The 15,821-nt window shown below is 40.1% G+C and overlaps 1 protein-coding gene across 1 annotated transcript in view; it reads right to left on the bottom strand.

Moving 5' to 3' along the window:
- notch2 (notch receptor 2) overlaps positions 1–13,129 on the bottom strand; it is a 32,068-nt gene extending 18,939 nt beyond the window's left edge. The window contains 2 exon segments of the mRNA XM_020940126.2: positions 6,613–6,694; positions 12,769–13,129. Coding sequence (XP_020795785.2) covers positions 6,613–6,694; positions 12,769–12,841 — 155 coding nt within the window. The 5' untranslated portion in view covers positions 12,842–13,129.
- Positions 13,130–15,821: the final 2,692 nt, after the last annotated feature.

Genomic DNA, 15,821 nt, shown 5'->3' with positions numbered 1-15,821 from the left:
TAGCCTACTTCTGTAGCAGGAACACATTTAATCTCCACTTTCAAGAACAACTTGCAGAGAGAGGCTTTTAGCAGCCAAAATCATCTATGGGACTCTTTGTTTTACTCGACAAGTGTTTTTTTTTCACTTCATCCTTCTTTTGCTCTGTTTCCTGAAGGCCTTCTTTCCCTCCTTTTCTCACTCCTCCACCTCTCGTCCCGAGCCCACTCAGGAGGTGTCAGGTTTCTACAGCTGGTTCACATTAGCGGCCCATCTCACCCCTGCTCTCAGTGCAGTCGTCCTGTGTGCTCTCCTCCTCTACCTCACAATGACCCCTGACGGTCCTGTCTATAGTCATGAGGGCTTTCGCCAGCGTCATTTGAGTTTGCTGCATTTTTGATTTTCAATGTCACGTTCCGCTTTCGTCTCCACAGCCTCTCTCTCATTCCTCCACATCGAGCTCATTTTCCACCTTTCTGCCACAGTTAAGCCCTCGCCCTGCCCCCACCTCATCCTCCTTTTAATAACATAATCACGCTTCCACCCCGCGGCCATCACAGACACAGTGGGAGAGAGGGAGAGAGCGCAGAGGGGCTCACATTTCAAACTCTGGATCTCTCTCTGGATCTGACTTAGTTCAGACTGGAGCAGAGGTGGCCTGTTCACTGTTCAATGTGTGTGTTGGCGAACTACTCAAGTCACATGATGCCTTTTCTTCTTTACTTTAAAAATAAGGTAGACATAGGAAGAAAAGAAATACTGTTATATCCATGCTATCAAAGAGAACATGTTTTTGGACTGAACAGATTTTATTTTCTTGGTTTTATAACTTTTTGCAACACAATGTATGATTTTACTACAAACATCAGATCATAGTTTTAAAACGTAATTCTTAGAAGTTGTCTTTTATTTATATTACTCCACAACTCACCACATTCTCCCAAAATGAGAAGTAACTACCCCAACAGAGAAGATCACCAAAATCACCCTTTCATTGTGTATTTCATGCATAAACGCATGTCAGTGTACAACAAAATGAAAACTGCAGAGTTAACTGCTATGCATCAGTTAACCTCAATAAACTTGGTCATGAACTGTGATACAATGACAAGATTTAGATATTGATTACTATTATCTCTAAAGGAAGGAAACTACAGAAGGCTGCTTGAGATGATATGAATAAGTAGCAGAAACTGTGTGAATTTTCAAAAGGCTACAGTTTTACTTGTAATACCAGAAGAGCATGTCATTTACAATACAAATGTTTTCTATAATGACAAGCTGGCAAGAGAAGAATACCTATTTTTGCTGCTGTGTTCCTGTTACGAAATGGAACAATAAAACGTGCCAAAACATTCAATTAAAGTTTTTTAGTCGATGGAAACTATGATTCTGTGTGGTCTAGTATAGTAATGTGGGTTCACAACAGGTATGGGAGGAGGTAAAGTATGCTAAGTAAGTAGAGGAAAGACCAAAAAGACAAAGAGGAAATAAAGCGGTGGAAGGTTTTGGTGAAAGCCCCAAAACGTAACACAAGAACGAGACAGAAGACAAAAACAGAAGAGGAAATGGGGCGGACAGAGAGAAAAGTGTGAGAGGAGAGTGAAGGAGCATAGACTTCAGGGAGGAGTCGGCAGCGGGGCCATGTGGTAAAAATCTGCACTCAGAGAAACATGCTCCAATGTGGTGGAAAACACAGCTCCCATTTTGTCTGCTCCACGCTGCTCCATCTGGCTGCCTCTCTGTCATTATGCCATTGGAGAGGTTATTTTTGTTTTTAAGGGCAATTATACTCAATTCAGACTGACTCTTTATTCTCATCAACCTGACATGGGCTTTACTCAGCTTTGAGTTTGTTTGAAAGGTCTACCTGAGTGAATAGATACCCACTACTAAACAAGATACTTTTTAGATTTTCTCGATACTGGTCACAATTTACAAGTTTACTTTCTTTTATAATTCTTTTCAGTTGTATCAAATTAGTATAAGACCATACGGTAATAAAAGAATCCAGGAAACAACTGTGACCTCAAAAAAAACCCAAAAAAAAACCTATTGAGACCTCACTACACTTCAGATAGCCTAGTAGGGTTGTGCAATTAAAACTACCAACTAAATTAGATATTAATAACAGAAATCTGTTTCCATGCTGTCAACATGATGGTGCATCAAAATAATAAATAATTTTTTAAACATTCAAAGATGCTACAAGTATCATATAGATCTAAAAATACATTCTTATGCTGAATTCAAGTTGAGCGGCACCTTTGTTTTTTCCTTTTTACTGTAATGTTAAAAACGTATTCAAATTCAAACTCTACATCTTCCACAAAAACACACACATTAATGTATTTCTGGTTAAATGTAAGCCCATAACGTTTGGTTGCCATGGTTTTCCTTGTGTTGCATTCACCGTTATCATAAATTAGACAGGTCATTGAGATGCCACATGCCCTGGGTGTGTGACATCGGGCCACTTGTCACCTCTCTGTCTGTGGGCTTTTGGTCTGGTTGCTACATTCCCCACTGTTTTGTAAAACTTCCTCACACCTACAAAGAGTCACTCAGGAGGCCAGCCAGCAGCGACTCATTGTCTGTTTCTTTGTAAATGCTAAGTGACCATAACGATTACATGGAAGTAATCGAGTCATTTACAAGCCAATCCTTAATAATGGATGGGTACGGAGCTGTTGGAGAATGCCATCCTTATTTGACTTCACTGACCATAAAAAACAGATTACTGTCACAAAAATTCTAATTCGACTTTGATACTAAAGCAAAAGGTTGATAACTACATACCAATTTCAGTACAACAATGAATATAAACAATGTTTCATACAAAATTAAGAAATTTAAACATGAAACAAATGCCATTTCTCTAGTTGTACCATATAGGTGCTCTATCTATTTAGTCAATTTTGTCACATACCTGTTCACAATCGTAGTTTTGATATTAGTTTTAGTATCAATTACCCTAAGCTCAGACCTATATATTAATGAACACGTGATCTTCTGGTTGGTGCAAATATTTGAGTTCTTTCATTTTCTAAGTTTCAATAGTTTGCTGGACCATTGTTGATGGAGTAGAGTAACTGGTAATATTTCACAAGTAAATCCTCCTCCTTTTATATTTCATACTTCTTCTAATTACAATACAAACTAATCTTACTTTTGAATTCTTAGTATTAGTGTATTGTCTTTATGTTCAAGGTGCCACAATCGCACAGAGACAGGACAAAAGCAAACAAAGACACAAAGAAACTCATATCAAAATCATATCACGGCAGCTCCGCTATGAGCACACAGCGTGAGAGGAGAGTGTCTGTGGGAAGGTGATAAGTCCGGCCAAGTGCCTGAAAAATCACTGTTTGGCAAGCCTGTAATATTAAGTCATAAGAACCACCACCTACAGGAAAGTCATCTGCAATCTTTTATCTATCAATTTTTTATTTGTCATTTCAATAACTCTTTTGTGGTGCAAGGTGACGAAGGATGTGAACTTCACTTGGTTCATAAAACAAGCACAAGCAAGACATTTTAACAAAAGTCTGGGGATCTGTAGACGGAGATAGAGCGGAATGGCCTTCAGACAAGCCCGCAGATGTTGTCACAGGCAGAAGAGCACATAAGCATAAAGAAGTGTAGACAAAAGTGGTTGATCTGAGTAGTTTGTGGGAGCGGGATAATATACGACCAGGTGAGCCATGCCTGAGGGGCCAGTCCCTGTAGCTCAGGGGCTCCATGGCTGAGTGACAGTTTGATGAAGGAGGCGTAGCATGAGGGAAATTAGAGCGCCCCCCTCCCGCTCCTCTTCTCTCTCATCATTAGTAAGGAGTTATGCTCTCAGGCACTCCGCATCAAATTACCCAAAAAGAAGACATCCTCTTTTCTTTTGGCCCTTTCTCTTCCTCTGTCTGGCCCCAAGCAAAATCCAACCTGTCAGATCAGAGACACGCAGGCCTCCACAGCACAGAATGAAAACTCTTAGTCATAAAAACAGAAAGAGTGACAGTGATGGATTAAGAAAAGGGCAGAACTCATTTGCCCTTTCACAAACCAAAAGATACAGGAACTCTGAGAAAAGCTGCACAAGGCATTATTTAAACCTTGGACATTGTCATGTTAAGTGAAATAAAAACTTTCCGACAAAACTTTTTAGCAATGCGTATGTGATGAGCCTGTAGCAATGATGTAAGTTACACATACCATGGAGCCAGCGACATGCACTAATCTGGCCGTGCGCACACCTCTTTCTCAGAGCTGAGGCTTGCTGTGTCACCGGTTGGACAACTCTGCACCCAGCCCTTCAGGCAGCCACTCAACCTCTCCCATGCTCCCCAGCTCTCGCCTCAGACATTTTCACATGCTCAACGCGGTACCTGAGTTCATGTCCTACATAAAAACGTCTCAATGTTTATTTTTCTGAGTAAAAAAGTTAGTCTGGAGCAAAACTCACCAAACCTGCCTGTTTCAAACCTAAACAGTCAATGATGAAACACTCAGAAGATAGAAAAATGTGTGGGAAAATTTGCATTTGGGACCTAGAGGCAGTTTCAGACTGTTAAACATGCACATAGGCCCATTCTGTGCCAAAACAGTTTTATTACAGACACAGTGTGGAGAGTGTAGGTCTAGCTGTGTCGTACTAAATCTTCTCATGTTTTATTTTGATGTGTCACATAAATAGTTTGACCACTTCAACACTGACCTCTGGCTCGATAATTACTGCTGTGCCAAAAGGCCACAGAGGCTGTTTATCCACGACCGGCTGTCTTTAATACACTCAGGAGCCTAACTACCACATAATTGGATTTTTATACAATGAATCTTTTGAGGCGCAGCACAGTGCTGAGCAGTCAGACAGGAGCTATGAGAGTGTGTATGATCCTGTGTGTGCGTACTTGCACATGTTGCATGAGAAAAGAAAAAAAATGTCAGACTATTGAATCAGTCTAACAGTAGGCCTGTGCTCTGTCAGCTGACTACACAGAAGGAACAACTCCCCTCTGTCTCCAGGGCAGGGCAATTCTATAAACCAATAATACTGTTTTACTTTACTCAAAAGTATTGCATAGTATTGCAGCTAATTTTTGTCAACTTTGAATTCAGCCACAGAAATGATTTTAAACAGTGTTATCAAATGTGCCCGATGATCTAAAGCTGTGGCCTGACTATGTCATGAATGAACTTAAATTAATGTTTTTTTTTTTTTTTGTTTTTTTTTTATTTCGGTCACAGGTATATTTTGACATTAATTCATAAACAGTCCTATTTAATATATACAGACCGAAAAGGTGCAGGCTGAAGCTTAAGCTTATTATGCCTACCCTTTATTCCTTTGTCAGAGCGTCATCTTGACATCAGTTCATCTTCATAAATACAGCAGGAGGAAACAAGCTAATCAGTAACAGAACAACAAAGTACTACAGCACAAACTAAGTCTCATATTTCATGTATCTGTCCAGAGTTAACATTTAAACTTCTTTATGAAGTGAAAGAAAGTGGTGCACAATTTTAGGTTTTCTGTACAGTTGTTCCAGAGCTCCACCCCTTTAACAGATATACAAAATTTCATAATGTTTGTTCTGATTTTCTTTTTAATAAACATGGTCGTGCCTCTGAGCTCATATTGGCTCTTTCGGATTTTGAACATGTTCTGTAACGATTTTTTACAGGAGATTGTTGTTTACTTTGAACATGATTTTAAGAGTGTAAAGGTCGACTAAATCATAAAATTTCAGCGTTTGAAGGTTTATAAATAATGAATTGGTTGGTTCGTTATAAGCTGATAATGTTATTGCTCTTATTGCCTTTTTTGCAGGGTAGAGTCCCTCAGGTCAGTGATCCACAGGTGGTTTAGTCACAAACAGATGCTCAGAAACATGCCCGTTTGCACCTGCAGCCGTCTCTGTTTGACCTTCAATCAGACTCATTAAGGAATGCTGCTCTTTCGGTCCCTCACTGTTGAAATTCCAACAGCTCTGGGAACAGACATGCCGTGTGTTTCACATCAAATCTGATGAAATATGATCAGGTTCATGAACTAGCATTGATGTTTTCTTTGGAAATTTTGGCTCAGGAGTGGTGAGGTAATTAAAAAGATAGCATAGTTAATTACAGACTGAGCTAAACTGTCAGAAAAGTAAAGATATGCATCAAACAAGCCAATCTCTCCTAATGATGCCATTACAACAGAAGGAGCAGGATAAGTACTGACAAATAATAATTTGTGTCTCATTCAGTTTAATGTGTGGTACTTTCCTGTGTAATAAAGTGTGTTTAAACTACAGACCCTTGCACAAGCAGGTTTCAGTTATTCTATATGCACTAGTTCTGGAGGTGACCTTTGCAGTGTAATGGTGGAAACCACTTAGCTGTTCTAAATCCCATTTAGAAGGTGGAAAAGTGTGTGTTTGGTATTGTTCCCATGCGGAGCTGATGTGCTCGTCAGACAGAGTGTTCCTTTATTCCCCTTTCGTGCCTGAGCAAAACTTCATGGTCCCGTGGACAGGCTGGGGCGTTTATAAAAACACGGGCTCTGGCCTGTTTTTACTTCACTTGGACCACTCTGTGTTTGAAGGGTTTGAATGTAGAGCCACTGAACATGTTTAGTGGTGGAAGGTTCAAACTCACCGGCAGTGTCCAGTTCCATTGTTAAAGGTCACACACGTCGCGTTGTTCACACAAGGTTTCTTATCGTCCACACATTGCAGAGCTGCATGACACAACAGACTGGTTAGAAAGTGTACATTTATGTACATACATGAATATATGCAGAAAGATGCTATGAGTGTGACTGTTCCAAGCAGGGTTCAAAACAATCAAGAATCAGATATTAATCAACACTAAACTATTATCAAAACTAGATACTCATTTGCGTATAAAACCTCATAAACTAGTGTACACACATTATGTAACCTACCTGTATGACTGAGGGTTTACATAGATTTAAAACCACATGGTAAAATAAAATAAAGTACAAGTATTTAATGTTGAAAATCACATAACATTGTGGTATCAGTAAATTTACTTTTAGTATGACTGGCAATACTAGTTCCCAGTTTTACATCATTGGCCACATTAACAATATTAGGAAACAATATTTGGCGGTGTGTTTTTGAACTGATTTCAATAATAATTTAAAAGCCCATTTTATCACTTTAGCAGAGGTGTGCTAAGAGCCCACACGCATATCCAAATGCTCCAAAAGGAAACTCTTTATCCCAGAGAGGCTGAGATAAAGCTGCGGTCCAGCCCGCTGTGCAGAGGCAGGTCGTGGTCACAGGGCAGCCGGATGGGCAGCCCCACAGAAGTGAGCCTTGAATGAGACAACAAAGCCTGACTATCTTCACACCAATGAGACCATCCTTGGTCAGACACATCCGTCATTGTGTGGTTGAAGACGATACAGACACATGCCTCAAGTGGTCTTCACACACTTCATGCAACATGGCATGACATATAGTATAATTCTAAGAATATTTGGGTTTCATGCATAAAATATAAACCTGTAATACATGCAGCACTGCACTACACTTTTAGTAGGTCAGCTGACTTCAAAGAAACACAACCTTTTCATAAGGCATTACAGGAAGTGTGCTCAGTCAGCAGTAGTGTTACTTCCTGTCCCTAGATTAATCACAGTGTCACAAGAACAGAAGAAGACAGTGGCTAAAGAGGCTGGTTCAGCTTCTGCTCTACTGAAAATGGTGGTCTGTGCTGAATCTTGGAAACAGGCTCACAGACATAGTCCATTAGACATGGGGATAGTCAAACATAAACCACTGTGAAATGAATAATCCCACCAAGAGCATGCACACTCACACATGCCACCAAGAACACACTGGCATTAAGTGTTAGGGGAAACTGCCTGCTGCCACCTACACACTAAATATGCTGCAACACAAAAGGACAATTTCTGTTGTTGCTTCAAACTAAAATTAAGAAATAAAGACAGCAGAGTGTAAAGGGATTTTCTCATCATTCCCATGGACAAGCTTCCCATGCACTCATTTTATACCAAACACAATGGTCTTAACAGACACAGGACAGACCTTCTCTCCTGTTTCCTCATACTTCCAAATCAGTGACTCATGTTTTCACAAAGGGTCAAATCAACAACAAGCTACCTGCTTTTTCTCACACGTCACTATCGATTTGCTCTATTCATGGGTGTTTTTTCAGGCCTGGGAGTCTTGATAAGCACTGATTGAATGAGTCAACAATGTCACTACAGCTAATGTGTGTGTGTGTGTGTGTGTGCGTGTGTGCATGTGTGTGCGTGTGTGTGTGTGTGCGTGCGAATGTGCGTGTGTATGAAGCATGCATGCCACAGCCACTAATGACTAATTCCACCAAAAACACTTTTATTTATTATTTCAACTGTCCTTTCCTACAACAACAGTGAAGAGAAAAATCCAAATAGTTTGTGAAGGATGGTGTCACTTAAGCTAAAATGTTTTGATACCCCTGAACCACTGTAACAGAGGAAAACTTTACACTGTGCTACTGCTGCTGCTCCTGGTGTTTGGAAAATCCCAAATACTCGATCCAGGCATTCACTGATATTTCCAACTCTGGACCAGTTTAAACCAGTCATATGGCAGATGCATTCATGGACATAGGTTTTCTTGCAGCCACATTTTTTACATTGGAAAAGTATATAAAAATGTGAAATAACATAAAAACCCAATTTTGCCCAAAGACACAAAATTAGAGAAGATAAAATACTGCATAAAATTTAGATGTACAAGGGCCTCAACTGCTTTCACTCTCACTTCCCTATTCTGTTGCTAGTCTCCGTCATCATTTCCAGCCTACAAAGTACTACAAGGCTCAGTGAGGTCACACTACGAGTGATAACGTCACGAGATTGGGTGTTTTGAGGGCAAATTCTTTCACCCACTAAAAATGTTTAAATGTCGCCTAAAAAGCCCCGGGCAAACTAGTGCCAAAACTGTAAATTCCAGCTGTAAGTTGTGTTTTTTCTGTAATACCCTTCTTGCGGCTACAGCGTTGAAGGAAAAAGACACAAAAGTTGGGGCCTATAGATCAAAAGGTGATTTGTAAGATTGTGGTTGTTTGCAATCATTTGGCATTACGCCTGGTACTCCTCTGCACCCACCATTGCCTTGTCACAGACACCACAATAGGCCCCTGGAGAAATGCAGCCATGTAGTGAAATGAAAAAAACTAAACAAGAGAAAGGAGGGAGAGAGGACAAGGGAACGAGACAAATAGACAGGCTTTGAGTTAATATCTGTGGATTGAAATGAGGAAGTCATTATGAAAGGCCTGCACACGAGCACACTGGCACACTTCCACGCGGCACAGGCCAGGAAGTTGTTCGCACCGAGTGAGGAAGTGACTCCATTTCCTGGAATTGCCCGTACAAGCCCCTCTCTTGATCCAGTGAACCTTAGAAGAGTTGTCATGGTAACAAACACGCAATGAAATACCCTTAGCTCAGCATGGAGGAGGAGAAGGGGCTCAAACCAAACACTTTCACCCGGAGGGGAGATTTTTGGGCCCACACAAACAGGCAGATGATAGTGGAGGTAGATGGAGGGTTTATAAGGAGAGGCCTGCCTTACTCAAACACAAGGGTGGTGACTTACTGTAAGAGGCTGTTACAGCCCATAGAAAGAGCATTACAAAAAAATCCATGCATAAGTAGAATGAAGGAGAACTTACTGAAATATAATAACGAAAAGGTTGAGAGAGTTCGATACAATAGTGACTTAAGCCTAATTTGCATGTGGCTTCTACAGGTCATTACTATAAACCACAAACTGTGAAAACCCAATTTAAAATATTAAAAGTAGTTGCTGTAATTAAATCTTAATAAAACAACCAAAACATATTTAATACCTATTTAAATAAAGCTGTAATTGACCATCCAGTATCCAGCTATTTCATACCCACATGAAAATATATCAAAATGTTTAAACCAAAAATAAGAAATCTTTCAGAGCCAGTTATTCCAATTATGTCCATGGTATTATATTGCTACTATTCCTAAGTGTAACAGTAGTGATACAGTTTTGCTGACAAGTTAGCAAGAAACAACTATTTGCATCTTAAATGTCTTGGTTGTCACACACTTACTAGAAATGCTGACAAATAAGTGCTAGAGGTCACTGTCCGGCCTCCCTGTATTTTGGACCAAATGGGTCAAACAGGTTAACAAGTGTATAATTACTTGTAATGTATTTTACTGCTTTAGGATTGTAGAGTGTTCAGGAAAGTGCTTTTAACATGAATTATTGCTAAAATGATTCTAGTAGTTTTATTGGCAATAAGAACATTTTTGCCTTCCCGCTGTGGGCCGCTGGCTTCATTACTGTGTGCCAGCCTGTCTCCAGGATTACGGGACTGTGTTGGCCAAAGAATGCGGACAGCAGTAATTCCCTGTTAATTTGCTAACCTGTTCAACAGTGCAGACAAAACGCTTTGTAATCCTTTCGACCTTCACAGCCCCCCAACACCTCCTCCTTTGGTACCAGTGAATGTCGAGCATGCCTCATCCTCATTTTAAGTGCTGTTTTATTAAATGTGCAAGGATTTAGTATTGAGACAAGTTATATCTACAAAGCAAAAAGAAAAGATCGAAAGGAAAGTCAAGTGTTGAATTACCCATAGGTCAGACAGATCGTCTATATGACACCACTGTAGCTCTATTGCACCTCACTTTTCCTTGTGCATCAAGTTAGTTGATTTGTTTAAAATTAAGGATAAAAGTTAAGTGCGTTCTTTGGCAAAATGCTATGCCAATTGCCCTGTTAAGGATACTTCCAAACACAAACTTCTGCAATTATCCAAAGGACTGACAATTGAGGTTACGATAATGAAAAAGATCAATTAAAGATTCCTGGTAAATCTACACTGCAGTGCTCTGTAGTCTGTCTAATTGTCTGTATAATTTGTTCCATGTCATTTGCCATGGCTTATTCAAGATTATTCTTTGGAGCATTTAGTCTTACCATGCAACAACTGTAAATGTTAAGTTGCATTAACTTATTTCATAGCCGATTCTAGACCGGCGCACATGGTGTGGTCTGGCTTTTTTAACTTTAGACTACTAATCAAAAGGGTGGAGAAGGTTGATCCAAGTGTGACCCTGCACTTAAAGAACCAGCAAATGTATCTACAAGTGCTGGGGAGTAGACGAAGCAAATATAAAAATCAAAGAGGGAAATTGGAGGGTGCAGCCACATTTATAACACACAGGGCAGTGGGCAGATCTGGTGGTCAGTAAATAATGCAGTGTTGTGGGTAGCTCAATAAACAGCTTTGTCTTTAGGACACAGAGCAAGGCCTGGCACGAATAAAACACATTTCACACCAGTTTGGGTCAGGGGCGGCACAAACGCTGGTCTCTGTATTAGACTCCAGGCATATGCACATGCAAGTACGCCGTGTGGAGTATTCACTGAGTAAATACATGCAGCCATCCACAGGCCCACGCCGAGAGGACAACAGTTAGTCGTGTGGCGAGGAGATGGCACCCACACTTCCTAAAAACACAATGATTAAAAGTGCCAAGTTTAGGATTCAGAAAAATAGAAATGTGCAAAATTTGCAGTGAGGTGCAAGTTTTCAGTTCTGTCAGCTTGAAACAACATGAATATAAATTCAGATATAGATTGTTTAGCGCTTTAATAGATTAGAAGTCATTTGAGGCATAGGCTAAACACTCAAATAGAAAGGAATTTTACTGTAACATAGCCACTATTAAAAGAGCATTCTTCTTGTATTCATTCATTTATATCACTGTAAAGAGAATTTAATGTCAGGAGTCGAGTCAAGTCAAGTCCAAGCCAAGTTATCTCAGTTTTTATTTTTGCATATCATGTTTTGACTTTTGTATATCATGTTGACCTGCAGAACACATTCTATAGTTTCAGAGCAGATTTACCAGTCCCTATGGGCCCAGCATAGCCACTAGGTGTGCGGTGGTGAGTGTGTGCTTAGTGTGAGAGAGGAATGTCAAACACCAACAACATTCCACGGCTTCTCCTTGCTTTTGGCCTGAAGCACTTTGCATTGTGTTTTCTCCATTTGTGCCACTTTTCTGTCCACGAGTCATCCATTCACTATCAAAGACTATACGAATATGGCACGACTGCAGTATGCACGCAGGTTTAGTGAGCTACAATTAAAAAAACAAACAAACAAAACAAACCAGAGGCCTATAGCATGACTAAAACTGCAGTCGAACGTGCAGGAGACGTGTGTAGTCAATTACTGACTAATATCTACCAAATACTAGGAATTCATTACAGCGAGAGATGGCACGGGTGACACTTACGAAGGCGTGAATCCCACACACGCACATCTGGGCAGCTCAGAGAAAGAAACAGTGGGATGACATGCTGACATAATACGCATATTACTGAGCAAAAACAAAACAATGCAGCAGTTTCAAAATGCATCCTCACATACTTTATTCTGACCACGTGGTAACAAAAAATATGTAAAGCGCAATGAAACTTACAAGTTTCTCACAAATTCAAAAATGGACAAAATATAAAAATGCAGCTACATTAGAAACTCTAGTCTCCTGAAAATTGTACACATAAGAACAAGCAAAGTCACAATAACCACTAATGGCCAATTCTGTAAGTCAAGTATATATTTTTCTAGACTAGAGATAGAGAGCTATTACTAATGTACAACAACGTAGTCCAGCGGTGAGAGCGCCTGGGCGCTGCGCAGATGCAAAAGCAGCTAAAACCTGAGCTTAACAGTTGGAAAAAAAATGAACTAATCAAGGATCTCAAAACTTACCCAAAGAGACGTGAATGAGACACGCCACAAATATCAGTGATTTTCCCGAGGAGAGACCGGGGAGCTGCTCCATTTTTTCCTTAAAATCCACATAAGGTCGCTAGCCCAAAGTTGAGTTGTCTCCCGGGACGGTAAGTTCTTCAAAGTCCTACTATAACAAACCTACGGCTGAAGAAATGATGAGACACACATTCCAGGGAAGTCTACAACATTTTTAAGTCCTTCTTTACTGTGTTCAGGACGCGGTTTAAGTGAAAATCGCTCAAAAATTTCTACAATTACTTGTCCGCCTCGTTAGGAAACAGCGGTAGAGTCTCTCAGCTCCGTGCGCTCAGCAGTCACTCACTGAAGTCACTAAAAGTGAAGAGACAAAAAGATATCCTTCCGCTCCAGTCAGCGTGGACCTATGGCGCCTGGAAACTGATGCCTTTGAAACTAAACCAACGTGCAAAGGCATGACATAGCCCTTTATGCTACATGCATTTATTTTATTAAGAGACCCGAGGCTTTTCTTGTTTACACTTAGAGGTGATTTTATAGTGATGTCGAACTTTTTTCTTCTTACCCTCGGAGTGGCGGAGGAATTTTTTACTCATTTTTCTACTTCTCAAAGCCGTGAGTCAAAATTAACCCGTTCAGTGATTTCTGCTCTCTTCGTTCAGGCGTGATGTGCATGTCTGTGTTTTTAAAGCCAACAAAGCCAACACGTTTCTGCATACATCCATTTTATACAGTGAAGTCAAACCATGTGTCATTCTATAAACAGCTGAAATAGGTTAACTTAACAGCTGTAAAATGCAGTGAAAAATGGGGCTGCTGGTGCAACCATTTTAACAATGATAATCCTTCTCTTAATTATGTTTGCATTATAATTAGGCTGACATTTAGATGGTTCTGAATACATTCTTAAAGGTGCACTTTTTAACCTTTTAGAGGGCAGTAGCCTACACTACCTGCTTTTCTCCCAAAGCAGTATTCCACAGCATGGCTTTTAAGGTTAATGCCATACTGTGGGACATTCTAGGCAAAGGAAACAATTATTTTTTAAACAACCTGGTACACCATCGCCAGAACATTACATAGGCTATTGCATCTCAAACATATTGCCAAATTAGCCTGCAGTCTTGGCAAATCCTCCCAGTACCATAAAAAACAAACAAAAAACAAATAAAAGTTAATTTGTATGCTGACCTATGATATTTAAAGAGTTTATGCAAGCTGGGTTACACATGATCAATTACTTCCTGATTTACAAGGACTCACATTCATAGGCTTTTTAGTCTGTTGGTGTTACACTAATACTAACCTAATTATCCACTATCAGCACAAATAATGCAGGTGTAAATCCCATGCCAATCACAATAACAAAAGAGTGGTGATTTGTTAGTCTTTACACCCTGTTAGAAAAACACTACAGACCCCCTGCTGATGCCACTGCCCTCTGTGTCCTCCACTCAGCCCCCGGACCAAGGTCTCCACAGGGATCTGTACCGACAACGCTTTTGTTTAGGAGGACGGGATCAACCTCTGCAAATGTTAAGTGTCAAGTAAGACCATGACAACAAATGATCAGCTCACATCCATGTTTGTTAAGACTGCTAATAGGGGCTTGGAGCTTTGAGGGAGTTGTTTATAGTTTTACTTGGTAAAAAGGGGGATATCTCTTGTTGTGCTCTTGTTAGGATGTGGTTTATCCACGCTGAATTCAGGTAATTCAAATAGTCTAAGTAGTAATGCCCATATGAGCTATATCACTTGATTAGACGTATTAGCCCACATTTAGGTTCAATAAATCTATACTACAAATATTACAAATTTGGGCTGCAAAAATATATATAAAAAAGCTGAATTTGACTGAAATTTAAAATCACAATTATGTCAAATGATTACTTCTTTACTGACACTTTTGTTTGATTTTAAAAGAGATAAGGATTTAAAGAGATTAGAAAGTGATTTTACTTGTAAGATTCATGGCGCTTTCTCCATAAAAAAAAAAAAAAAATGGAGAACCACTGCAAGACATTGTGTCCTATACCATTAATTGAGCAATGCATGTTTTGTACTCAGTTGTGACATTGGCCTTTTCTTTGTAGTCATCAATTCCCAGAGACAGTAAATTCCACTTTTATGCTGCTGGTTTATAGGAGTCTAATGTAACGCGATATAGATCACTTCAGAGGATCACTGTCTGCAGGCCTGTTTTCAGAGGTGACGTCACTCCAGATGTGGGCTCACAGTTTGGGAAAGATCCCTGGCTGCGAAGGGTGTGGCTGTCTACAGTTCATAATTTCTGCTGATGAAAGAAGACTGAACATGTGACCCAAAAATCTGTCCAAAATATATAACAGAGAGTAAAGCGTATTCTGTACAGACACATTAGACACTTTATGTACAAATACAACTTAGTTTCAATGCCAATGACTCAATGGGTTCACTGCCTGCGTCTACAGTATTCAGTAATTGTATCTACCCATACTGTGGCCATACTGGTTTGTCTAAGCTTGAGCTTGTCTGGTCTCAGAAGTTAAGCAAGGCTGGGCCTGGTGAGTACCTGTATGGGAGACCTCTGGGAATTCCAGGTGTTCCAGTGGGGCACCAGTGGCAAAAGCTGACATTGTGTCCTTAGGCAAGGCACTTCACCCACATTGCCGAGTATGAAAGTGGTGTGTGCGTGCATGTGTGTGTGTGATCGGTGGTGGTCAGAGGGGTTGATGGTGCAGATTGACAGGCTTTCTTCCATCAGTCTGCCACAGGGCGGCTGTGGCTACAATAGTAGCTATGGATATGGAGTGAATGAATAATGCTCTGTAAAGTGTCTTTGAGTATCCAGAAAAGCACAATATAAAACGGTTATATTATTATTATTATCATTATTATTATCTCCACGGAGACAAGCAGGTGACGTCACCAGGCAAAGAAACAGATGGAGAAGCAATCTTGCTCACAGTGAAAAACAATGCGTGTTTTTCAGGGTATCTTTGAGCAGTGCTGTATGTGGAACATTCCAGACAATGCCATAACATTTCCATTTAGAAAAGCAAGTTGTAGACCTC

This window comes from Boleophthalmus pectinirostris, unplaced genomic scaffold (assembly GCF_026225935.1).
Source record: "Boleophthalmus pectinirostris isolate CB_2022bp ecotype Guang Dong unplaced genomic scaffold, ASM2622593v1 HiC_scaffold_7, whole genome shotgun sequence".
Classification (NCBI taxonomy): domain Eukaryota; kingdom Metazoa; phylum Chordata; class Actinopteri; order Gobiiformes; family Gobiidae; genus Boleophthalmus; species Boleophthalmus pectinirostris.
This window is presented reverse-complemented; position numbering and strand designations above follow the sequence as displayed.